Source organism: Oncorhynchus masou, chromosome 3 (genome assembly GCF_036934945.1).
Source record: "Oncorhynchus masou masou isolate Uvic2021 chromosome 3, UVic_Omas_1.1, whole genome shotgun sequence".
NCBI classification, from domain to species: domain Eukaryota; kingdom Metazoa; phylum Chordata; class Actinopteri; order Salmoniformes; family Salmonidae; genus Oncorhynchus; species Oncorhynchus masou.
This window is the reverse complement of record NC_088214.1, coordinates 28,317,199-28,343,947: the sequence shown is the minus strand read 5'-3', so window position 1 is coordinate 28,343,947 and position 26,749 is coordinate 28,317,199. Positions and strand designations below refer to the sequence as shown.

At 40.1% G+C, this 26,749-nt stretch overlaps 2 protein-coding genes across 2 annotated transcripts in view; both read right to left on the bottom strand.

Moving 5' to 3' along the window:
• Positions 1-14,852, bottom strand: part of LOC135514026 (sodium- and chloride-dependent glycine transporter 1-like) — an 84,895-nt gene extending 70,043 nt beyond the window's left edge. Inside the window, exon 1 of the mRNA XM_064937174.1 lies at positions 14,596-14,852. The gene's annotated coding sequence lies outside the window, so the exon portion shown is untranslated. The remainder of the gene's footprint in view (positions 1-14,595) is intronic.
• An 8,199-nt stretch (positions 14,853-23,051) lies between these two features.
• Positions 23,052-25,822, bottom strand: LOC135514020 (Krueppel-like factor 4). The gene is made up of 3 exons (XM_064937147.1): positions 25,593-25,822; positions 24,054-25,083; positions 23,052-23,901 (listed from the first exon to the last, which is right to left on the bottom strand). The coding sequence occupies exons 1-3, from the start codon at positions 25,677-25,679 to the stop codon at positions 23,726-23,728; spliced, it is 1,293 nt and encodes a 430-aa protein (XP_064793219.1). The 5' UTR covers positions 25,680-25,822; the 3' UTR covers positions 23,052-23,725.
• Positions 25,823-26,749: the final 927 nt, after the last annotated feature.

The window sequence follows — 26,749 nt, the reverse complement described above, 5'->3', positions numbered from 1 at the left end:
TCAAGCCCTGGTCTCCAGCATGGGAACAGAAGAGGAATAGCTTGTGTGGTAGTCTCAAGTTGGACTACCCCAAATCATCTTGTTTCTGACACACACACACACACACACACACACACACACACACACACACACACACACACACACACACACACACACACACACACACACACACACACACACACACACACACACACACACACACACACACACACACACACACGCAAGCTTTGCAGGTCCATCAACCCTTTAGAATACCTCTCACACTCTACAGTAACATGTGGATCATGAGAGAACATAAATCAGCAGAATGTTAATACTTAGTTTGAAGTGAGAAACATTCATTCATAACACATCTATAAAGACTCTATATCGCATGAAGCAATACTTAATTTAAAGTCAGACCACTTTGGGCATTTATAACACATACATAGAGGCTGAATGATGTAAACACAAATGTATTAACACTTAGGGAATGATCACTAACAGCTAAAACAAATAAACACAAGATATGTTCAAACTATGCATTTCCTTTTATTTTTACATTTTAAAACAATACAAATACATTGAGTTCTTAAAAGTTCAGCAATGCAATGACATTGAACATTACACAGGGCTGTGAATAGTGTAGGTTGTCAAATGGATTAAATTGTGGGTTTTTTTGCTAATCAATCTAAACACAATACCCCTGAATGACATTGTGTGTAGATGGAGGAGCAATTTTTTTATTCAATCCATTTAAGAATAAGATTGTAAATGTAACAAAATGTGGAAAAACTGAAGGGTCTGAATACTTCCCGAAGGCATTGTATATATTTTTAGGAACTCAGTTGGGGTCTCAACTTACTATTTAGAGTTTTAATAGTAGAATACACAAGGTGCGGTTTTGAAATTTGGTTGTGCATCAGAAGTTTTTCTCTTGTTATGTCAGTCACTAACAGTCACTCAATAAGCCATGTAAGTTAGTCTAGCCAGCTACAGTATCTAAACTTGTAGTATTCATGAACGAATACCGACCGGGCACACAGGGCACGTGCCCAGAGCCCCTGACCTCCAGGGGGCCCCATTGATTTTTTTAGTCACTGTCACTCAGATATCATATTAACATGGCATAAGTCATAGCAAAGTGTGTAGAATTGCAGGAAATTGTTTTGCCCACAAGGTGAAGGAGGTCCCCCAATAAAATCTCACTTAGAGCCTACCAAAAAGGGGCATGTTTTAAAAACATGAGCTTGGATCACAGGAAAACACTACATTTCTGAAAAAGTTTAAGAACATCAGACATAGACCATATCTATGAGATCATCAGATCCTAGATACACTTGCCGGGAACACATTCTTCAATGCTCCCTTTTCTGAGTAGACCTAGGCTTAGGCTAACTTCTCGATATTGAGATGGCTCATGTTCGGGAAGAAAGATGACTGTATATTCAGGAGGAATTGTGGGAGTAATGACCAAAGTCAACATCTAGCCTGATAACTACGTATTTGCAAATAGGCCAGTGGTTCCTTGTTAAGTCAACTTGTATCACTCTAATTAAAAGGTGTAGGTGTAGCTAAGCTGAAATATCCATAACGATAGTTCATTTTGTGTAAATAGCACCAAGTGGGTCTAGCTGTTCGGCTCTTGCCATTTAAAAACAATAATATATTCTAACAATGGGATCAATATTGGCTTTGGTTAGGATTAGCCTATAGAAGAATGAGTGGAGTATGCATGCCGGTGTCTGCCATCACATCAAGCAGATTAATTCATATTAAGTGGGCAGGTTCTAAAACTCACTTGACCTATATTGTCCTATAGCCTCTTCATAGCCAATTTTAGGCTAAGTGATGTAGTGGAATTCAGCAAATCCCATTACTCTTATCCTAAGCAATGGCAGGAAAAGCAGTAATGACAATCTGCTATGGTATGATTGGCCTCCTCCTACTGTCTCTGTAGCTACATGATACTAAACCTCCTCCCCTGCCCTCCACCCAACGCCCCATAGATAGCACTGGGGCTCACACTACAGATCCTCACTGCTGTTTGTTGGGCTAGGGCTAAATATGGCTTTAGCTTTTGAGAGAGTTCACTAAAACCAAATCCAACCAGCTACGTGCGAAATTGGGAAAGACATTCTAGATACACTTGAAAAGTTATTTTTGTAGTAATTACTGGCATTTTTATCAGTTGTGTTGTTTCGCTTCTCCTTTATATCCCCTCTGTTATGTCTGACTGTGTAAGAGGACACACTACTTCACCAGAGACAGATATAGGCCTAGACCTAGTGTCAGTTTCCTGGTATAGTGGAGATGTACAAAGTATTGAATTTCACTATTCTAGAGTTTCTGGTTTATGCTAAGGATGAGTGACATCCAACTGGTGTCTGAAAATGAAGCAAGTTACTCACTGGACTTGAGTAAACATCAATGAACATCTATAAACATTGTGGCCTGGCTGTAATACGGCAAAGCAGCTTCTCATTGGATTTTTCACTTTTCACTGGGTGAAAACACTAAGCCAAACTCTACTCCAGTCCACCTGACTATAACAGAAAAAGTTCAAAATACACCACTTTGCACTGGGTGGGAAGGAAACATTTTATAATTTATTTCTGTGGTAAAAAAAAGTATGAGAAACATGTAATGTTGAATTTCATGTTACTCAACAAATAAAATGGGTTACATAAACAAGATGGAAATGTCTGTTTCAGGCCCTGTGGGGTGGGGCGGTTGAATGACCTATCGTTGAATTAACAGTGATGACATATGTGACTAATTTCAAGAAGAAGCTAGGTGTATGTCACACGTCACAAGTTCACAGGATAGGTATTTGAAGATAATTTTTTTGTAGAACTTCCTTCTGGAACATGTGAACTTTCATGTGCCTTAATAACAAACTTTTATGCCATCTGTAAATACGAATAAAATTGTTAAAATTACGAACCTAGTTGGTTTTGCAACGGAAAAAGTCAGGAGCGGGACGGAAGGTACACTGGCAATACTAAAGTGCCTATAAGAACATCCAATAGTCAAAGGTTAATGAAATACAAATGCTATAGAGACAAATAGTCCTATAATTCCTTTAATAACTACAACCTAAAACTTCTTACCTGGGAATATTGAAGTCTCATGTTAAATGGAACCACCAGCTCTCATATGTTCTCAGCAAGGAACTTAAACGTTAGCATATTTCACTTTTACTTTCTTCTCCAACACTTTGTTTTTGCATTATTTAAACCAAATTGAACATGTTTCATTATTTATTTAAGGCTAAATTGATTTTATTGATGTATTATATTAAGTTAAAATAAGTGTTAATTCAGTATTGTTGTAATTACAAATAAATAAAAACAATCGGCCGATTAATCGCTATCGGTGTTTTTGATCCTCCAATAATCGGTGTCGGTATCGGCGTTAAAAAAATCATAATCGGTCGACCTCTAGTAACAACATCTCCACCCCGCTGATCCTCAACACTGGGGCCCCACAAGCGTGCGTTCTCAGCCCTCTCCTGTACTCCCTGTTCACCCAGGATTGTTCTAAGGTGGAGATATGGTTCTTCTGTTGCAGTCATGCACAATGTTCTTGGTTGGTCATCAATCGATAAGATAATTGAAAGGAACATGCTTATTTTATTTCATAATATACATAATTTAAAACGGCCAAGTTCTATTCCCAATGGTATTCAGTTGGTAAGAGACAGACATTCCATAAATACTAGGAATATAGTGTATAGATTATAGATAGATTGTCCACCATCTATGCGTTGTCCTGACAGAAAAGAGAAATAAGCAAAAGAACATTTTGATTTAGAGCAATAAAGAAATTGAATAAATTAACTGAGCAAACTAGAATCCTTTCAATATATAAATTTAAACATGATTTTAAAACGATTTAAATATAATACATAGAAATGTTGTGGGACTATCGTAGATGAAGAATCAATATTTTTTTAGATTTAGTATTTAATGGGTCATTATGTTAGTATATTATCTATGTTTGTAATAGTGTGTTATATGTGGAAATGTGTTCGTATTATAAATTGTATTTGAATGATTAAGGACTCTTGGAAGATTAGTCCAAATGGGGACCAAAAGAGATCCAAATCAAATTTTAAAAAATCAACCATGACTGCGTGGCCATGCACACCTCCAAGTCAATCATCAAGTTTGCAGACGACACTACAGTGGTAGGCTTGATTACCAACAACGACGAGACGGTCTACAGGGAGGAGGTGAGGGCCCTCGAAGTGTGGTGTCAGGAAAATAACCTCACACTCAACGTCAACAAAAGGAGATGACAGTGGACTTCAGGAAAGAGCAGAGCGAGCAGCCCCGTATCCACATCGACGGGACAGTAGTGGAGAAGGTGGAAAGTTAAGTTCCTCGGCGTACACATCACGGACAAACTGAAATGGTCCACCCACACAGACAGTGTGGTGAAGAAGGCGCAGCGGCGCCTCTTCAACCTTAGGAAGCTGAAGAAATGTGGCTTGTCAGCAAAATCACTGACAAACTTTAACAGATGCACAATCGAGAGCATCCTGTCGGGCTGTATCACAGCCTGGTACGGCAACTGCTACGCCCACAACCGTAAGGCTCTCTAGAGGGTAGTGAGGTCTGCACAACGCTTCACCGGGGGCAAACTACCTGCCCTCCAGGACACCTACACCACCCGATGTCACAGGGAGGCCAAAAAGATCATCAAGGACAACAACCACCCGAGCCACTGCCTGTTCACCCCGCTATCATGCAGAAGGCGAGGTCAGTACAGGTGCATCAAAGCAGGGACCGAGAGACTGAAAGACAGCTTCTATCTCAAGGCCATCAGACTGTTAAACAGCCACCACTAACATTGAGTAGCTGCTGCCAACATACTGACTGATCTCTAGCCACTGACTCCCCATCCCGGATCCGGGATCGTGAATAAAGCCTCAGGCTCATTAGCATAACGCAACGTTAACGATTTCTGAAAATCGCAAATGAAAATAATGCGCCTGCTCTAAAGCTTAGCCTTTTCTTAACAACACTGTCATCTCAGATTTTCAAAATATGCTTTTGAACCATAGCTATTCACTAATTTGTGTAAGAGTATGCTAAGCTAGCTTAGCATTTTGAGTAGCATTTAGCACGCAACATTTTCACAAAAACCAGATAACCAAATAAATAAAATCATTTACCTTTGAAGAGCTTCAGATGTTTTCAACGAGGAGACTCTCAGTTACATAGCAAATGTTCAGTTTTTCCTGAAAGAATCTTTGTGTAGGAGAAATCGCTCCGTTTTGTACATCACATTCGGCTACCGAAACGAACCGAAAATTCAGTCACCAACAACGTCAAACTTTTTCCGAATTAACTCCATAATATCGACCGAAACATGGCAAAAGTTGTTTGGAATCAATCCTCAAGGTGTTTTTTCACATATCTCTTCATTGATATATCGTTTGTGGAAGCCTGCTTTCTTCTCTGAATTCCATGGAAAAATACTTGCAGCTGAGGTTTGCGCACCAATTTCGGCGCAGGACACCGGGCGGACACCTGGTAAATGTGGTCTCTTATGGTCAATCTTCCAATGATATGCCTACAAATACGTCACAATGCTGCAGACACCTTGGGGAAACGACAGAAAGGGCAGGCTCATTCCTCTCGCATTCACAGCCATATAAGGAGACAATGGAAAACGGAGCCTCAAATCCTGCTCATTTCCTGGATGCCGTTTCATCTTGGTTTTGCCTGTAGCTCACGTTCTAGGGCACACACAGAGAATATCTTTGCAGTTCTGGAAACGTCAGAGTGTTTTCTTTCCAAAGCTACCAATTATATGCATAGTCGAGCATCTTTTTGTGACAAAATATCTTGTTTAAGACGGGAACGTTTTTCATCCAAAAATGAAATAGCGCCCCCAGAGTTTCAAGAGGTTAATAATGAAGAATGTATGTAATAAATGTATCACTAGCCACTTTAAACAATGACACTTTATATAATGTTTACATACCCTACATTACTCATCTCATATGTATATACTGTACTCTATACCATCTACTGCATCTTGCCTATACCGTTTGGCCATCGCTCATTCATATATTTTTATTTTTATGTGCATATTCTAAATTTATTCCTTTACACTTGTGTGTACAAGGTAGTTGTTGTGAAATTGTTAGATATTACTGCATGGTCGGAACTAGAAGCAGTAGCATTTCGCTACACTCGCATTAACATCTGCTAACCATGTGTATGTGACAAATAAAATTTGATTTGATCAGTCTAAGTCCTATCATCAACTGATTTGAGCCAGTGTATGGCTGTGGATTGACTGCATTGTTTGAATGGAATGTTGGCATGTTGACAGTTAATTAGAAAAAGTTACGGAATAATTCCTCTAAAAACGGGCTGGTTATTCTAATGTTTGACTTTCAGTCTGATGAGGGTATACTTTCATACCAGCATGAATGACAATGCTAAACAAGAAAGACATTTTAAATTGAGGCAGCAAAACATGGATGTTGGCCTATATAAAAAAATACATGGTACCTGCAACTACTCATAATACTGCATGCCTGGCATTCTGAGATGCCCTCTCATACCAGTCTGGTTAGTTGTGAGATATGCACCGTTAACACCATCCCAAAAACAACAATGAAATATTTGGGCGCAAAAGCACACATTGGACACGGCAGTCTCCCTTCAGTTTAATTATAGAGCTTTGGGAAATTTCCATTAGGGCCTACAGTGCTGTGTCTGTCCGTCTCTCACCCTTACTTCATCTTGGGCGTCTTCCTACAATGCAGTAGTGAGTGTCACGGAGACACTCTCCTCATTCATACACTGTGATAACTGAAATGTAGGCTACTCAATAGGTCTAGGCTACACGCTGTATTCGGATTCATTTCATGGTTTTGATTTAGTGCATTGTCGAGTTATAATGCGGCCTTATGTAAGAGTAGACTACTTGTGTCGTAGCATAACTAGTGGCACAATCCAAATTATATGATACAAATTGGGCCTACTACAAATGTCTTTGATTTAGGCCTATATCAACCATGTTTATGTAACAGGTCTTCAGCATAGTGCAGGGTAAGGTTTAATAAAGGCAGTGTAGCACTTACAGTTCCTTCAGAAAGTATTCATTTGATAACACTTGACTTATTCCACATTTTTCCGTGTTACAGCACGTGTCAAACTCATTCCACTGAGGGCCAAGTGTGCGGGTTTTTGCTCCTCCTTGTACTTGATTGATGAATTAAGGTGACTAATTAGTAAGGAACTCCCCTCACCTGGTTGTCTAGGTCTTAATTGAAAGGAAAAAACCAAAAAACCAGCAGAAACTCGTCCCTCCGTGGAATGAGTTTGTCACCCCTGTACACAGCCTGAATTCAGAATGGATTCCGTTTATCTTTAGCCCATAATGACAAAGTGAAAACATGTTTTTTGATATTTTTGCAAATGTATTGAAAATTAAATACAGAAACATCTAATTTACATAAGTATTCACACCCCTGCGTCAATACATGTTAGAATCACCTTGGGCAGTGATTACAGCTGTAAGTCTAAGAGTATTGCATACCTGAAATGTACAATATTTGGACATTATTATTCTTCAAGCTCTGTCAAGTTGGTTGTTTATCATTGCTAAACAACCATTTTCAAGTCATGACATACATTTTCAAGCCGATTTAAGTCAAAATTGTAAATAGGCCACTCAGGAACAATGTCGTCTTGGTAAGCAACTTCAGTGAATATTTGCCTAGTCTTATAGGTTATTGTCCTGCTGAAAGAAGAATGTGTCTCTCAGTGTCTGTTGGAAAGCAAACTGAACTAGGATTTTGCCTGTGCTTAGCTCTATTCCATTTATTATACTTTTTTTTAACTCCCTCGTCTTTGCCGATGACAAGCATACCCATAACATGATGCACCCCTCCAACATGCTTGAAAATATGAAGAGTGGTCCTCAGTGATGTTGGATTTATTCAGGACAAAAAGTTTGCAGTTTTACTTTCGTGCATTCTTGCAAACAGAATACATTTTCTGGAATATTTGTATTCTGTACAAGCTTCCTTCTTTTCACTCTATCATTTAGGTTAGTATTGTGGAGTAACAATGTTGTTGATAGATCCTCAGTTCTCTTATCTCAGCCATTAAACTCTTTCTGATTTAAAGTCATCGTAAAGGCAGTCATTTAAAGACATTGTGAAATCCCTAAGGGATTTCCTTCCTCACCGGCAAATGCCTGTATCTTTGTAGTGATTGGGTGTATACAGTGCCTTGCGAAAGTATTCGGCCCCCTTGAACTTTGCGACCTTTTGCCACATTTCAGACATTTCCACATGTTTTTGTGAAGAATCAACAACAAGTGGGACACAATCATGAAGTGGAACAACATTTATTGGATATTTCAAATAATAATATTGAAATGGAAGGAGTATCAGACCACTGCAAATCTACCAAGACCTGGCCGTCCCTCTAAACTTTCAGCTCATACAAGGAGAAGACTGATCAGAGATGCAGCCAAGAGGCCCATGATCACTCTGGATGAACTGCAGAGATCTACAGCTGAGGTGGGAGACTCTGTCCATAGGACAACAATCAGTCGTATATTGCACAAATCTGGCCTTTATGGAAGAGTGGCAAGAAGAAAGCCATTTCTTAAAGATATCCATAAAAAGTGTTGTTTAAAGTTTGCCACAAGCCACCTGGGAGACACACCAAACATGTGGAAGAAGGTGCTTTGGTCAGATGAAACCAAAATTGAACTTTTTGGCAACAATGCAAAACATTATGTTTGGCATAAAAGCAACACAGCTCATCACCCTGACCACACCATACCCACTGTCAAACATGGTGGTGGCAGCATCATGGTTTGGGCCTGCTTTTCTTCAGCAGGGACAGGGAAGATGGTTAAAATTGATGGGAAGATGGATGGAGCCAAATACAGGACCATTCTGGAAGAAAACCTGATGGAGTCTGCAAAAGACCTGAGACTGGGACGGAGATTTGTCTTCCAACAAGACAATGATCCAAAACATAAAGCAAAATCTACAATGGAATGGTTAAAAAAACATATCCAGGTGTTAGAATGACCAAGTCAAAGTCCAGACCTGAATCCAATCGAGAATCTGTGGAAAGAACTGAAAACTGCTGTTCACAAATGCTCTCCATCCAACCTCACTGAGCTCAAGCTGTTTTGCAAGGAGGAATGGGAAAAATGTCAGTCTCTCGATGTGCAAAACTGATAGAGACATACCCCAAGCGACTTACGGTTGTAATTGCAGCAAAAGGTGGCGCTACAAAGTATTAACTTAAGGGGGCTGAATAATTTTGCACGCCCAATTTTTCAGTTTTTGATTTGTTAAAAAAGTTTGAAATATCCAATAAATGTCGTTCCACTTCATGATTATGTCCCACTTGTTGTTGATTCTTAACAAAAAAATACAGTTTTATATCTTTATGTTTGAAGCCTGAAATGTGAAAAATGGTCGCAAAGTTCAAGGGGGCCGAATACTTTCGCAAGGCACTGTATGTTTTGTAAATTTCATTTAACCTTTATTTAACGAGACAAGAAATGAAGGCCTAGCCCGGCCAAACCTTAACCCGGATGACGCTGGGCCAACTGTGCACCGCCCTATGGGACGCCCAATCACGGCGGTTGTGATACAGCATGGAATTGAACCAGGGTCTGTAGTGATGCCTCTAGCACTGAGATGCAGTGCGTTAGACCGCTGAGCCACTCGGGAGAATTGGTGTATTGATACACCATCCAAAGTGTAATTAATATGCTCCATGCTCAAAGGGATATTCAATGTCTGCTTATGTTTTTGTTTTTTTACCCATCTACCAATAAGTGCCCTTCTTTGCGATGCAGGAAAATCTCCCTGATCTTTGTGGTTGAATCTGTGTTTGAAATTCACTGCTTGACTGAGGGACCTTACAGATCATTGTATGTGTGGGGTACAGAGATAAAGTAGTTATTCAAAAATCATGTTAAGTCCATGCAACATATTATGTGACTTGTTAAGCCAATTTTTTATCCTGAACATATTTAGGCTTGCCATAACAAAGGAGTTGAATACTTATTGACTAAAGACTTTTCAGCTTTTAATTTTTTATGAATTTGTAAACACCGTTAAAAACATAATTACACTTATATTTTGGGGTATTGTGTGTCAGTCAGTGACACAAACTCTCAATTTAATCCATTTTTAACTAAGGCTGTAAAAACAAAATGTGGAAAAAGTCAAGGGATATGTATAATTGCTGAAGGCACTGTATCTGTATGACTTTAGTTCCACAATACAGGCCTAGGCTAGGCCTAATTCTGGTTTCACACTGCTTTGTGAAAACATAATACAGTACCAGTCAACATTTTGGACACACCTACTTATTCAAGGGTTTTTCTTTATTTTTACTATTTTCTACATTGTAGTATAATAGTGAAGACATCAAAACTATAACATAACACATATGCAATCATGTACAGTAGTAACAATTTAAAAAGTGCTAAACAAATCAAAATATATATTTATATTTGAGATTCTTCAAAGTATCCACCCTTTGTCTTGATGCCAGCTTTGCACACTCTTGGAATTCTCTCAACCAGCTTCACCTGGAATGTTTTTCCAATGGTCTTGAAGGAGTTCCCACATATGCTGAGCAGTTGTTGGTTGCTTTTCCTTCACTCTGCGGTCCAACTCAGTGTGCCTTGAATTCTAAATACAGCACTGACAGTCTCACCAGCAAAGCAACCCCACACCATAACACTTCCTCCTCCATGCTTCACGGTGAGAACTACACATGCGGAGATCATCCATTCACCTACTCTGCATCTCACAAAGACATGGCGGTTGGAACCAAAAATCTCAAATTTGGACTCATCAGACCAAAGGACAGATTTCTACCGGTCTAATGTCGATTGCTCTTGTTTCTTGGCCCAAGCAAGTCTGTTATTATTATTGGTGTCCTTTGGTGGTGGTTTCTTTGCAGCAATTCGGCCATGAAGGACCGATTCACGCAGTACCTCTGAACAGTTGATGTTGAGATGTGTCTGTTACTTGAACTTTGTGAAGCATTTGTTTGGGCTGCAATCTGAGGTGCAGTTAACTCTAATGAACTTTTCCTCTGCAGCAGAGGTAACTCTGGGTCTTCCTTTCCTGTGGCGGTCCTCATGAGAGCCAGTTTCATCATAGCACTTGATGGTTATTGCGACCTCACTTTCAAAGTTCTTGAAAATTTCATTTGACTGACCTTAATGTCTTAAAGTAATGATGGACTGTTGTTTCTCTTTGCTTATTTGAGCTATTCTTGACTTAATATGGACTTGGTTTTTTACCAAATAGGGATATCTTCTGTATACCACCCCAACCTTGTCACAACACAACTGATTGGCTGATATTCATTTTGAAGGAAATAAATTCCACAAATTAACTTTTAACAAGGCACACCTGTTAATTGAAATTCATTCCAGGTTACTACCTCATGAAGCTGGTTGAGATAATGCCAAGAGTGTGCAAAGCTGTCATCAATGCAAAGGGTGGCTACTTTTAAGAATCAGCATTTTGATTTGTTTAACACTTTTTTGGTTACTACATGATTCCATGTGTGTTATTTCATAGTTTTGATGTCTTCACTATTAATCTACAATGTAGAAAATAGTAAAAAATAACAAAACACCCTTGAATAAGTAGGTGTGTCCAAACTTTTGACTGATACTGTATGTCAGCATAAATACGAATTAAATGCAACATATTAGCTTACATCAGCTCCAGAAACTTGAGTTCTGGAGCCAGAAACTACAAAACATGTAGCTAAACTCTGGGTAGTGGAAGCAGGCTATTTCTGTCAAAGGAATGTCTTCAGAATGCCAGTGCAGGGCCAGCTGGCCAATGGTATCAGTTCACATTCTATGCACCTGGTCAAGACTTTCTCCACAACAGTGGTGTTTAGTCCCCGACCTAGGCCCTACATGTTAGTACAGTATGTAAACCATTTAATGTCAACGTTTTCCTGCCAGCCTCCCCTCAGAGGATATAAACTCCTTAAATGTGTGGATATTAGGCCTACTAGCTTTCAAACAATGGACAAATAAGCATAACACATGTAAAGATAAGTAAAACAGGTCAAATTCTTCCAAATGTGTCTTAACAGTAGGCTACAACAACAATAATAAATGCCATTTAGCAGACAATTTAATCCAATGCAACTTCCAGTCACGGATGCATACATTTTGTTACATATGAGTGATCCTGGGAATCAAACCAACTATCCTGGCCTTGCAAGCGCCATGCTCTACCAACTGAGCTACAGGGGTACAATATTGTGTAACATTTCCACTTAAGAAGACAATAATTTAGTTGAGCTAGTCCTAACTCATAGCTAAGTGGGAGAAACGAGCCATGACAACTAGGTGGGAACTGATAGGACACCTACTGTACAGTGTTGATGTACAGTGTCTTTTTTTAAAGGTGAATTAAATCCCATGAATTATTATTACATTATAATTATTATTTTATTTTTTATTATGCTATTGCAAGCAAACAAAATAATGAATGAATGTCTTCCAAGTTCTAACATGACTGAACTGGAACAGCATTCATATTGAAGCCAGGACTTTGATATCTTTAATGGTCATTTGTGGCAGTTTGGCAAAGGACTGTTATTAGAGAATACTTTAGAAAATAAACATAGCTGATAATTAATAGGTCTACGCAAAACTAACATTTAGATACAGATCTGTGTGATGGATGCATTCTGTATGTTGTGTGGGAGGTTGCTGAAGGACTTATTGTAAGTGATGAGGAATGTATACATTTAAAAAAAAAAAAAATTTAAACAACACAAACCATAGTAGTAGTTGGGCTAGACCTGTTAATTTTCTACGGTGAAGTTTGACAAAGTATTATTGTAGAGTATTTTTGGCATTTGGGTAAATATTTAAATGAAGGAAACCTGCATGAAGGAAACATTCACAAGCCATAACAGTTAAAGTACCTGTACCTGTTCATTTCTACAGGTAAAGTGTGATAAAGTATTTTTGGAATTTGGAAAATAAAACCTCGTACTATTCATTCCAATCCAGTTCATAGTGTTGTAGTGGTTCCGGTCTAAACTATTGAAATATCATCCATTCTTTCTTTTTTGAAAGTTGACAAAGTTCCGAAAAACATTTGCTGTGTTATTTTGTCTTTAGAAAAGTAACTAGTGCTATAAAACACCATCAATACCACCATCACATTTACAATGGCAACATTGACCCCTGGGGGTAGCACCACTTCACAGCAGCAGCGCAGAAGAAATAGGCCTATTGAAAAATCACACTGCTGCTAAATGCTAATAACAGTCACAAATCAAAATATGTTTGGGACATTTGAAAATGTTCACAAGACATTTTAGCTAGCTATTTTGGTTGTGATAAAAGTTAGACCCTAGAATTGGGTGTGAGAGAGGCCCTGCTGTGAAGGTGAGGGGGGCTGAGTTGCATACATGCATGTATGGTAGAGCTACTATTGACATAGGCTATTTCCCAGCTTTTTCACAAGCATTAGTGTGAGTATGGTTATAGACAAAAACCCTGACAAAAACCATAAAGATTACTGTCACTATAAATAATAAATTACACATTACATTGGGGGAGATTCACAAACGTCCATGGGGGTTCCAGGTGTTAAGTTAACGCTAAAGTCTAATATGTTCTACTATCCCATGGTCATTTCAATAATTGGTACGAAATTATACTAATGAGTTAAATGAGAACCCAAGATCTCAGACTGTATTACTCAATTGTTTGTTTTTTCTTGTCACTTGAGTGTTTGTAAACAAACAAGCTCCAAAATATTTATAATAAAACTATGACTCTAACCTTTCATCTCTACATTAGAATATATCTATGAATTAGAGGGTGGTGATGATGAGCAACGGCTACGCTATTTCCCTAGGCTTGATCCAGACCAATCCCTCAGGTTACCAAACAGTGTCATGCTGTTGAAATGGCAGAATGTGCCTTTAAAATGTTTGTAGACTTCTTGAACTAACTTTTTGAGAAATGTTCAAAGTTGCACAGTGACTTCCTCTGGTGAAGCCCTGACATCGTGTAAAGGTTGGCCAAGATTCTCACCGCGTATTTTGACAAAACCCACAGAAACAAAGCAACAGGGAAAGTAACGTTAGCTGACACACTGCCACGTAATGTTACATTTGGTCTTGCATTTTGTATCAGTAACTAAGACACCACTGTATCTTACGTTCATTCATTCAAAAATCGACTTAGCTAGCAAGTGAATAGTTGGAGATAAATTCACTCGAGTTTTCGTTGAACAGGGAAACAACGTAATGGGCAAGCGTTGAAACGTCTATCACATCCTTGTTAAACAAATATGTATCATTCTCTGAGTAAACTAACGTTAGCTAGCATGCTAATTTCAAGTGTCTTCAGGAAAGCCAATATTGAAGCATTAACATATTTCTAGCATCCAGACATGGCAAGCCTACTGGCCCTTGTCTTTACTGTGGGCTAATAAGGTTGATTGACGCCTCTATTCAAACTACTGAATGTGGCAAAACAACTAGCTAGCTATAACAATGTATGAACATCTTATTTGAATGGTTTGTGTCATTAATTGCTTACCATAGCGTGGTGTCGTGAACATATGGTGGCTAAATATCAATATAGAATGTTCGGAGTTTCATCACCTTGTCTTGAGCCTTCCTCTTCTTTCAAAATACGCCCCGTCTTTTACTAACATAATTGCAATAATTGCTCCGTCTATAATTTCAGTCTTGAGTGATGAGCAGCAGCGCGTGCATTAATCCATTCGCCACAGTTTGGTCCAGTATCCACTACAAATTATGAGCTGGAACCGAGAGATTGAGAAACAGCTTTTATCTCCAGGCCACCAGACTGTTAAACACTAGCTGACCTCCGCCCAGTACCCTGCCCTGAACCTTAGTCACTGTTACTAGCAGGCTACCCGCCCGATACTCTACCCAGCACCTTAGAGACTGTCGCCCGATGTACATAGTCATTGAACACTGGTCACTTAATAATGTTTACGTACTGTTTCACCCACTTTATATGTATATACTGTATTCTAATCATGACTCATCCTTTATAATTTATTTTCTTATTTTTCTGGACCACTAAACTTTGATTTGATGATGAATAATGACAATAAGAGATACTCATGAATATTACACTGATGGGTCAGGTAGCTTGCCTGACATGCTTTTGTAACAGGCTTGCACATGCTGAAGAGAATGTGAAAGCTCCTTTGTGTGAAATCAGGTGGCTAGAAACAGCTAAACGTACTATGCAGTAGTAGGCTACTATGCATTGTAATTGAACCACCATTTGTCATGGAATGATGTACGAGAATGACATTCTCAGGCTAAAATTATATCTAATAGCTGTCTACACGTTTGTATCATTTGCAGGATGTCTTTGCTGATGTCGGTGGAGAGAGACAGATGCCAAGTGAGCACAGTTCAACTGTCACATGAAAAGACATTGAAATTTGGTCTGTCCAACCTGGCCTTGATTTCAACGTCAACAAATGTCATTTTGTGGTCTGGACTGGCTTTGATTTCAGCATCCACAGATGTACAGTACAGTAGAGTAGCAGTAGAGTAAAGTACAGTATATTGTATTATATTGTACTATACTGTACTTTACTATACTTCACTGTACTATTCTCTACTGAACAAAAACACTACTTACTGTACTGAACTAAACTCTACTGTGCTTTCCGGGATGCTGGCCAGGTGGCCCCCCTAGGGGGGGTACTGTCATGCCTGCCCCCGCTCTCCCTCTCTGGCGCTCAAGGGCGCCAGGCTGCCCTTCATTACGCACACCTGTCACCATCATTACGCGCAGCAGCGCTCATTGGACTCCCTTTGTTAATTGCCCCGTCTATAACTGCCTGCTCCCCCGTTTGTTCCCTGTGTCTGCATTAATGTCGTTTTTTGTTCTTGTCCAAACGCTGTCCTGTCCTGATCCATGTCATGTCCGTTGATAATTAAATGTTCACCCCCGGTACCTGCTTCTCGTCTCTACCAGCATCAACACTTACATAGTCTTTTACTATGATATCAAAAACAGTATTCCTTTTCTACAGTATTTTTTTTCACCTTTATTTAACCAGGTAGGCAAGTTGAGAACAAGTTCTCATTTACAATTGCGACCTGGCCAAGATAAAGCAAAGCAGTTCGACACATACAACGACACAGAGTTACACATGGAGTAAAACAAACATACAGTCAATAATACAGTATAAACAAGTCTATATACGATGTGAGCAAATGAGGTGAGATAAGGGAGGTACAGGCAAAGTAAATACAATATACAGTGCCTTGCCAAAGTATTCGGCCCCCTTGAACTTTGCGACCTTTTGCCACATTTCAGGCTTCAAACATAAAGATATAAAACTGTATTTTTTTGTGAAGAATCAACAACAAAGTGGGACACAATCATGAAGTGGAACGACATTTATTGGATATTTCAAACTTTTTTAACAAATCAAAAACTGAATAATTGGGTGTGCAAAATTATTCAGCCTCTTTACTTTCAGTGCAGAAGTTCAGTGAGGATCTCTGAATGATCCAATGTTGACCTAAATGACTAATGATGATAAATACAATCCACCTGTGTGTAATCAAGTCTCCGTATGAATGCACCTACACTGTGATAGTCTCAGAGGTCCGTTAAAAGCGCAGAGAGCATTATGAAGAACAAGGAACACACCAGGCAGGTCCGAGATACTGTTGTGAAGAAGTTTAAAGCCGGATTTGGATACAAAAAGATTTCCCAAGCTTTAAACATCCCAAGGAGCACTGTGCAAGCGATACTATTGAAATGGAAGGAGTATCAGACCACTGCAAATCTACCAAGACCTGGCCGTCCCTCTAAACTTTCAGCTCATACAAGGAGAAGACTGATCAGAGATGCAGCCAAGAGGCCCATGATCACTCTGGATGAACTGCAGAGATCTACAGCTGAGGTGGGAGACTCTGTCCATAGGACAACAATCAGTCGTATATTGCACAAATCTGGCCTTTATGGAAGAGTGGCAAGAAGAAAGCCATTTCTTAAAGATATCCATAAAAAGTGTCATTTAAAGTTTGCACAAGCCACCTGGGAGACACACCAAACATGTGGAAGAAGGTGCTTTGGTCAGATGAAACCAAAATGGAACTTTTTGGCAACAATGCAAAATGTTATGTTTGGCGTAAAAGCAACACAGCTCATCACCCTGAACACATCATACCCACTGTCAAACATGGTGGTGGCAGCATCATGGTTTGGGCCTGCTTTTCTTCAGCAGGGACAGGGAAGATGGTTAAAATTGATGGGAAGATGGATGGAGCCAAATACAGGACCATTCTGGAAGAAACCCTGATGGAGTCTGCAAAAGACCTGAGACTGGGACGGAGATTTGTCTTTCAACAAGACAATGATCCAAAACATAAAGCAAAATCTACAATGGAATGGTTAAAAAATAAACATATCCAGGTGTTAGAATGGCCAAGTCAAAGTCCAGACCTGAATCCAATCGAGAATCTGTGGAAAGAACTGAAAACTGCTGTTCACAAATGCTCTCCATCCAACCTCACTGAGCTCGAGCTGCTTTGCAAGGAAGAATGGGAAAACATTTCAGTCTCTCGATGTGCAAAACTGATAGAGACATACCCCAAGCGACTTACAGCTGTAATCGCAGCAAAAGGTGGCGCTACAAAGTATTAACTTAAGGGGGCTGAATAATTTTGCACGCCCAATTTTTCAGTTTTTGATTTGTTAAAAAAGTTTGAAATATCCAATAAATGTCGTTCCACTTCATTGATTGTGTCCCACTTGTTGTTGATTCTTCACAAAAAAATACAGTTTTATATCTTTATGTTTGAAGCCTGAAATGTGGCAAAAGGTCGCAAAGTTCAAGGGGGCCGAATAGTTTCGCAAGGCACTGTAGCAAGTAAAACACTGGAATGGTAGATTTGCAATGGAAGAATGTGCAAAGTAGAAATAAAAATAATGGGGTGCAAAGAAGCAAAATAAATAAATTAATTAAATACAGTAGGGAAAGAGGTAGTTGTTTGGGCTAAAATATAGGTGGGCTATGTACAGGTGCAGTAATCTGTGAGCTGCTCTGACAGTTGGTGCTTAAAGCTAGTGAGGGAGATAAGTGCTTCCAGTTTCAGTGCTTTTTGTAGTTTGTTCCAGTCATTGGCAGCAGAGAACTGGAAGGAGAGGCGGCCAAAGAAAGAGTTGGTTTTGGGGGTGACTAGAGAGATATACCTGCTGGAGCATGTGCTACAGGTGGGAGATGCTATGGTGACCAGCGAGCTGAGATAAGGGGGGACTTTACCTAGCAGGGTCTTGTAGATGACATGGAGCCAGTGGGTTTGGCGACGAGTATGAAGCGAGGGCCAGCCAACGAGAGTGTACAGGTCGCAATGGTGGGTAGTATATGGGGCTTTGGTGACAAAACGGATTGCACTGTGATAGACTGCATCCAATTTGTTGAGTAGGGTATTGGAGGCTATTTTGTAAATGACATTGCCAAAGTCGAGGATTGGTAGGATGGTCAGATTTACAAGGGTATGTTTGGCAGCATGAGTGAAGGATGCTTTGTTGCGAAATAGGAAGCCAATTCTAGATTTAACTTTGGATTGGAGATATTTGATATGGGTCTGGAAGGAGAGTTTATAGTCTAACCAGACACCTAAGTATTTGTAGTTGTCCACGTATTCTAAGTCAGAGCCGTCCAGAGTAGTGATGTTGGACAGGCGGGCAGGTGTGGGTAGCGATCGGTTGAAGAGCATGCATTTAGTTTTACTTGTATTTAAGAGCAATTGGAGGCCACGGAAGGAGAGTTGTATGGCATTGAAGCTTTCCTGGAGGGTTGTTAACACAGTGTCCAAAGAAGGGCCAGAAGTATACAGAATGGTGTCTTCTGCGTAGAGGTGGATCAGAGACTCACCAGCAGCAAGAGCGACCTCATTGATGTATACAGAGAAGAGAGTCGGTCCAAGAATTGAACCCTGTGGCACCCCCATAGAGACTGCCAGAGGTCCGGACAGCAGACCCTCCGATTTGACACACTGAACTCTATCAGAGAAGTAGTTGGTGAACCAGGCGAGGCAATCATTTGAGAAACCAAGGCTGTTGAGTCTGCCGATGAGGATGTGGTGATTGACAGAGTCGAAAGCCTTGGCCAGATCAATGAACACGGCTGCACAGTAATGTTTCTTATCGATGGCGGTTAAGATATCGTTTAAGACCTTGAGCGTGGCTGAGGTTTACTGAGTTTACTGACCACTCAGCGTAGAATAACACAAATATTTTCAATTTGGATTCAATCCCATGTGTAATAAATATATTATTGAAGTATGCAAATATAAAAGGGAAATGTGAATGCCATTGGGTTGCCTGGTCAGAGCTGTACCCACCTCATTGGTTAGTTTAGCTTCTGACCTAGTGCGGCGTTGACCCAGCTCAGGATTCCTCTTACGTAAACAAATGAAACCATAACAGGGCCTCCATGACAACAAGCCACAACCCCAAACAGTGTACATTTCCTTTGGAAAGTATTCACACCCCTTGACTTTTTCCACATTTTGTTACATTGCAGACTTATTCTAAAATGGATTAAATACATAAAAAATCCTCAGCAATCTACACACAATACCCCATAATGACAAAATGAAAACAGGTCACTTTGTTTTAGCAAATGTATTAAAAATAAAAACAGAAATACCTTATTTACATAAGTATTCAGACCCATTCCGATGAGACTCAAAATTGAGCTCGGGTGTATCCTGTTTCCATTGATCATACTTGAGATGTTTCTACAACTTGATTGGAGTCCACCTGTGGTAAATTAAACTGAATGGACAGATTTAAAAAGGCACACATCTGTCTATATAAGGTCCCACAGTTCACAGAGCATGTCAGAGCAAAAACCATGCCATGAGGTTGAAGGAATTGTCCATAGAGCTCTGAGACAGGATTGTGTCGAGGCATAGATCTGGGGAAGGGTACCAAAACATTTTATGCAGCATTGAAGGTCCCCTAAGAACACAGTGGCATCCATCATTCTTAAATGGAAGAAGTTTGGAACCACCAAGACTCTTTCTAGAGCTGGCCGCCCGGCCAAACTGAGCAATCGGGGGGAAGTAACCAAAAACCCAATGGTGACTCTGACAGAGCTCTAGAGTTCCTCTGCGAAGATGGGAGAATCTTCCAGAAGGAAAACCTTAGTTGAGGCACATGACTGCCTGCTTGGAGTTTGCCAAAAGCACCTAAAGACTCTCAGGCCATGAGAAACAAGATTCTCTGGTCTGATGAAACCAAGATTGAACTCTTTGGCCTGAATTCCAAGCATCACGTTAGGAGGAATCATGGCACCATCCCTACTGTGAAGCATGGTGGTGGTAACATCATGCTGTGGGGATGTTTTTCAGCGGCAGGGACTGAAAGACTAGTCAGGATCGAGGCAAAGATGAACAGAGCAGAGTACAGAGAGATCATTGATGAAAACCTGCTCCAGAGCACTCAGGACCTCAGACTGGGGTGAAGGTTCACTTTCCAACAGGACAATGACCCTAAGCACACAGCCAAGACAAAGCAGGAGTGGCTTCGGGACAAGTCTATGAATGTCCTTGAGTGACCCAGAGCCTGGACTTGAACCCGATCTAACATCTCTGGAGAGACCTGAAAAGTGCTGTGCAGCAACGATCCCCATACAACCTGACATAGCTTGAAATGATCTGCAGAGAAGAATGTGAGAAACTCCCCGAATACAGGTGTGCCAAGCTTGTAGGGTCATACCCAAGAAGACTCAAGGCTGTCATCACTGCCAATGGTGCTTCAACAAAGTACTGAGCAAAGGGCCTGAATATTTAAATATGTAAATGTGATATTTTCGTTATGAATTTTTAATAAATTACCAAACATGTCTGAACCTGTTTTTCTTTGTCATTATGGGGTATAGTGTGTAGATTGATGAGGAAAAAATATTTTATCGATTTTTAGAATAATGCTGTAACGCAGGGGTGGGCAACCGTTTTGGCTCGAGGGCCACATCAGGATTTTGAAATTCAACAGAGGGCCACATGTTTTAGGGGAACAATTGTCTGCGCCACTCGGCCTCCCGAGGTACGCAGCGGTTTAAGGCACTGGATTGCAGTGCTTGAGGCGTCACTACAGACCCGGGTTCGATCCTAGGCTGTGTCACAGCTGGCTGTGACTGGGAGACCCATGAGACGGCGCACAATCGGAGAGGGTTTGGCAGGCTGAGATTTCCTTGTCCCATCGCACTCTAGTGACTCCTGTGGCAGGCCGGGTGCATGCATGCTGACACAGTCACCAGGTGTACAGTGTTTCCTCATACACATTGGTGCGGCTGGCTTCTGGGTTAACCGGGCATTGTATCAAGAAGCAGTGTGGCTTTGCTGGGTTGCTCTCGACCTTCGGCTCTCCCGAGTATGGGAGTTGAAGTGATGAGACAAGACTGTAACTGTAACTACCAATTGGATACCACGAAATTGGTATCTCGCGGGCCGGATTGAAGTGCCCAGTGAGCCGTACTTTGCCCCCCCCCCCCTTGCTGTAACAAAATGTGGAAAAAGTCAAGGGATCTGAATATTTTCCAAAGTCACTGTATATTCATGAGTTAAAATCTGCCATCGCTTTGACTGTGTCAATACTTGGCTTCTAGAAGATTTATGTTATTACTGTAAAATGAGAAGTAATGTGTTTTAACACTTATGACCATATGTCTACCTCAACTTTTTGACACTGTTATTGAATGGTACAGTCAACTGTCCAAAAAGATAAGATATAGTTAGGCCTATATTTGGGGGACGCTAAATTATTATACATATCCACATTCCCTGCAACCATAAGAATAATAGACAAGCAACCCAGTTACCCAGTCACTTAGGATGCCTATCTGTTAGAAGGGCTAAAGTAAACATTGTATTTCCCACACTATGCTCAGTAAAATCCAGGTTGAACCACCCATATTTCAGACAGAGTTGTTTTAGTCAGCTCACTGTAGGCCACATAGCAGGCAAGGGGCGGAGGAAATGTTGACACAGAAGTCCCAATTGACTTAAGACACACGCCACCTTGTTTGGGATCAGAGTCTAGAATACCTACAACATACAATTCTAGTTCCACATATGGACCAGAAACACTTTTGAACTTTAGGCCATTCATATCTGGAGGTAATGGGAAGTAAAATGAAAAATGAGACCATATTATACTTGGAATATTATTACAATGTGGATCAACAGTTTTGGTAAGGACTGCTTTGTCAGGAAATGTGTTTGTGTTTAGATGAGTGTATTAGTTAATGTAATTTTGAAGATTAAGGTGAACAAAGATAATACTTTTCTTGAATACAAAGACCAAGGAAGGAGTCATTTTCTTGCCTTGACTTGGCTCAAGTGAATTCTGATGTTACAGCTTGGTTACATCAGTGCAATGGGACTGCCCTCATGTGGTAGATGATAGAATTGACAACATACTTCACTTTTAAGTGCCTAATAGATGCAAGTCGGTCAAATGAACAGGAGAGGGCGACAATCGCCATCTGTACAGCCAACCATGATATTGACGCCCAATATCCACCTTATAACAGTGTATTACTGTAAATATAGGCCTAACTATTGCCATGACATCTCTTCAGTTTGGCTTTGAAATAATTCAATTACATTGGTGGGTGAGAAGTAATGAAGTATCCAACCTATAGTTCTTAAAATCACTGTGCTCAGTGATTTTGCAGCGTACTTTATGGGGGCGTCATAAAATGCCTACTAGTTGTCTGTGAAGGTGTGTAAATAATATAATTTTAGATCCACAGTATCCATACTATGGGCCATGTTCAGTAGTATGTCCTTAGGCTTGTCTTAGGGAGCTTCAATGAGTGTTGCCTGTCACTATTACAAAGGGGGACGGGACGTCAGAACTCATCCTAGACCCAGTGTTATAGAAATGTATGCCCTTTGAGTGTTTCGATTTCTTGGCCAGACCTTTGTTGTACACTAATCTTAACACTATTCATGTCAAATAAGAAAATTCAAACAATAATTTCCATATTATTTTATTTTCATAAAACACAGAGCTCTTGTAACACTTTGTCTTTGTGATTTTAGAAAACTATATTGCACTTAGAGTGGATAATATTTTTCCAGAGCTTCAAGTATTTCTAGTACAGTTTTGGGAGAATATTTCCTTACAACTTTAGCATCATTTTGTATACAAAATGTATGAAACATTGATAGGCAGTGTTAAGTACCTGATTTAATTAAGAGCACTTTGAGAAGCATAATAAGCCTAAGCATTCAAACAATTAAATAGAAAAAAAAGTGTTTTGAAATACACAATTTTATTGTAAAACCTATAGAAAACCAAGTCTGGTGATTCTTGTAAACAGCAACAAAGTATCAAAGTTATGCAGTAGGCCTAAGTGATAGAAAACAAATGACCATTTACATGTAGGCATATGTACAAATAATATTGGGTAGGCTACAGCCAGCCGTTGTTCAGTGTTTTATTTCAAAAGCCAAAATAGCAACCATCAGCAGTCACCAACACTCAATAATTTAAATGCAAGAGTAAGCAAGAAAGGCTCTCCTTTTCCTTAAATATTGTACTCCCATCATTTAGAAGAGAATGATAGTATGTACAAGCATTTACATGTCCAGTCTATCGCCATGATACAAAAATAGAACGTTCAAAGTCAGATCCAACTGTCTGTTTACATGTGCCTCTTCATGTGCAGTGCGAGGTGATCTGAGCGCGAGAAGGCCCTCTCACACAAGTGGCACTGGAAAGGCCTCTGACCGGTGTGCTTTCTATAGTGACGAGTCAGCTCGTCAGACCTCGCAAATTTCCAACCACAGCCTTCCCAATTGCAATGGTACGGTTTCTCACCTGTGGATTACAAGGACAATGCAGTTAGATTTGTGCATAATAGGCTAGTGTCTAATTATTATTTTTTTTTTTTGGGGGGGGGGGGGGGGTGAAGATAGATTCCAACAAAACAGAAGAACATAGGTTATATTGTAGATTAAATGTGTAATTACCTGTGTGTGTTCGCATGTGAGCCTTTAGATGGGAACTCTTGGTGTAGGTCTTCCCACATCCAGGGAAGTCACAGCTATGAGTGGCTGTGCGCTTTCTCGCCCAAGACCGGCGGCCCCGTTTGGGTTTACTATCTTCTGGCGCGTAAAACTCCAAAAGTGGCGATGATGGTGGGGTCAACATCACCCCCGGCATTGACGGGTGGTGCACCCGCATGGGCTCCCTGAACATCCTGTACTGTCCATGATACTGTAGCGCACCTTGGTGATGCGTGTACTGAGGTGGATATGGCTCATACTGTTGCGGATGTGCCATGTTAGTATGCTGATGAGAGTTCATCTCTGTCAAGTGACAGTCTTTGCGCCCCATCCCATCTCGGGACACACTCTGTTGCATGCCATGAGGTACAAACCCCTGAACAGCAAGTTGATGGTGCGCGAACTCTGTGTGCAGGGAACGCATGTGTTTCTCATCATACATGTGTCCTATGAAGTCACCTGCCATCATGCACGACCGCTCAGTGTTTTCTGTCTTTATTTTGTATCCCATGGGATGAGAGTCGGTCACTTGTAAGTGGACTGGAGTGGCAGTAGCTATATTCAAGGCCCGCAGTTCAGTGTACTCCCGCCTGTCCGTGGCAGGCTGCTTCAGCCTGTAGTCTAACAGTGTGTCGCTCTGATAATTCATCTCTGGGGTTAGCAGCTCGGCTACCAGACTGTGCCCAGGACTTGTGTTGAAGTTATAGCTGCCGTAAGCATTGGGTGTGAGCTGAGAACCGTCACTGTCATGCCCTGTGCTGCAGCTTTCCGGCGAGTCAGGCAGTGAGTATGAGCACGACTGTTGAGATGAGTTATTGGTTCCACTTTCAGATCCAATGGTGTTGGATAAAATGAACTCTAAATCCAAGAATTTCCCCAGGTCATCTTCATCTCTGGTCACTGCAGGTGATTCAACGATACTGAGCTCCACTTCAATCTGGGATCTCAAGTCATCACCTGTTGTGCTGGTATTGCAACCATCCACTTTCCAGTCCTATAATGTAAATGAAACGACATTGTCATTTAAATATTGTTTCAGTCAAGAACCTCTTTCCAAAATAGTTGTGGGTTTTTCTTTGTGAAGCCTCGATAGGCTCTACCCACTGGGCACAGACGTCAGTTTTGATTTACCTTTGTTGGAGTCAACTAACATGAAATCAACTCAAATCAACCAAAAATGTCACCGTGTATTTGGAGTTAGGTTAAAAATTGGGGAAAATTACGAAATTCCCTTATTGGATTTGAAAAAAGTAATCAACCTTAGTTTTCCAAGCTGATTCAAAGTCATCACATTGCATTTTTTGGGGTTTGAAATGACGTGGAAACAACGTTGATTCAACCAGTTTTTGCCCAGTGGGTATATTTCTCTCGAGCAAATAAAATAGCGAAATAAACAAAAGAAAAGCAAGCATTATAATTAAAAATTGCACACTATGTTATCAACTTTGTATGTTCAGTTAGTTTCTGTTCAAGAAATTACATCGGGGGAAAAAGTACACTTACATGGACAATTGCAGACTGTCTTTCCTCCATCGTCTTACTGCTTGAAAACGTAGTAATCGACGGCAGCGTTGTATCAGCGAGAGCCATTATAAAATGTTATTTTAGTTAACCTTTTACACCTGTCCAAATTCAGTAAGGCAAACGAAGCTGAGATATTTACCCCAAAACATCTAACGCTATGTAGCAATCCAAGTCGAACCAAACGATATAACCCCTGATGACTAGTGCCCGCCAGTTATAGCCCCGTCCTGGACAGACTTTGTGGGCGTGTCAGAAGTCGTTTCACCTGTTGACCAATAGGGTGAAGTGTCGAGGTAGACTTATGAGAAATGCATTTATTTTAAAATCTTACAAAATATCTAAATCGTATTTACAAAAGCCATAGCATGTTTGCCTTAATTCAATAATCAAAGGTTGAATGGGCCTATAACAGTTTACATTTCAGTGCGTTTTAGTTTGCAGAGAAAGCTCATTTTGGATTTAAAAAAAGCCAAGTTGAATTTGTTATCATCATTTGTGAAGTCTATAGTTGTGCAATTACATTCATTGCAAGTCTATTACCCTCTAATTTCAATCAAATTATCAATCAATCATAATAACCATGTATTCATATTATTCTTGTATATGTTTTTATACATATATATTAAGGAGATGTGTTCTACATTTATATTTATTCATAGTTATTTTAATCATTGTCCTCTGTGCTTTCCCACTCAAAAACAAGGACTTCAGATTCCATCAGGGAATATAACTGAAGGGGGCGGGCGACACTTACCGCGTGCAAACTCGCTGTGCAATTAGTTCAATAATATGATAATTTCTCTGATGTAATTGATCTGAAATAAATGGATAATGGTTTATACGCTTCAATAAATAGTAATGATGGTATGGCCTTCTGAATTAGCCCAGTCAGAAATAAATATTTTCAAGTGTAAAAAAAGTAGCAATCCTAGGCCTAACTCTCATGAATGTATCACCCGATGATCGCATAATTTTGCAAGTAAAATATCCAGCTACTTCTAGTTTCTTTTCACCTCTCTCGAACATACCATATGTTCGATTTGACAGTCTATAGATATGCCTAATCTCAATCGGCAATATCATGAATTTGTCTCAACGTGATTCCCTAGTTGTTTAACATTCAAACAAATAGAATG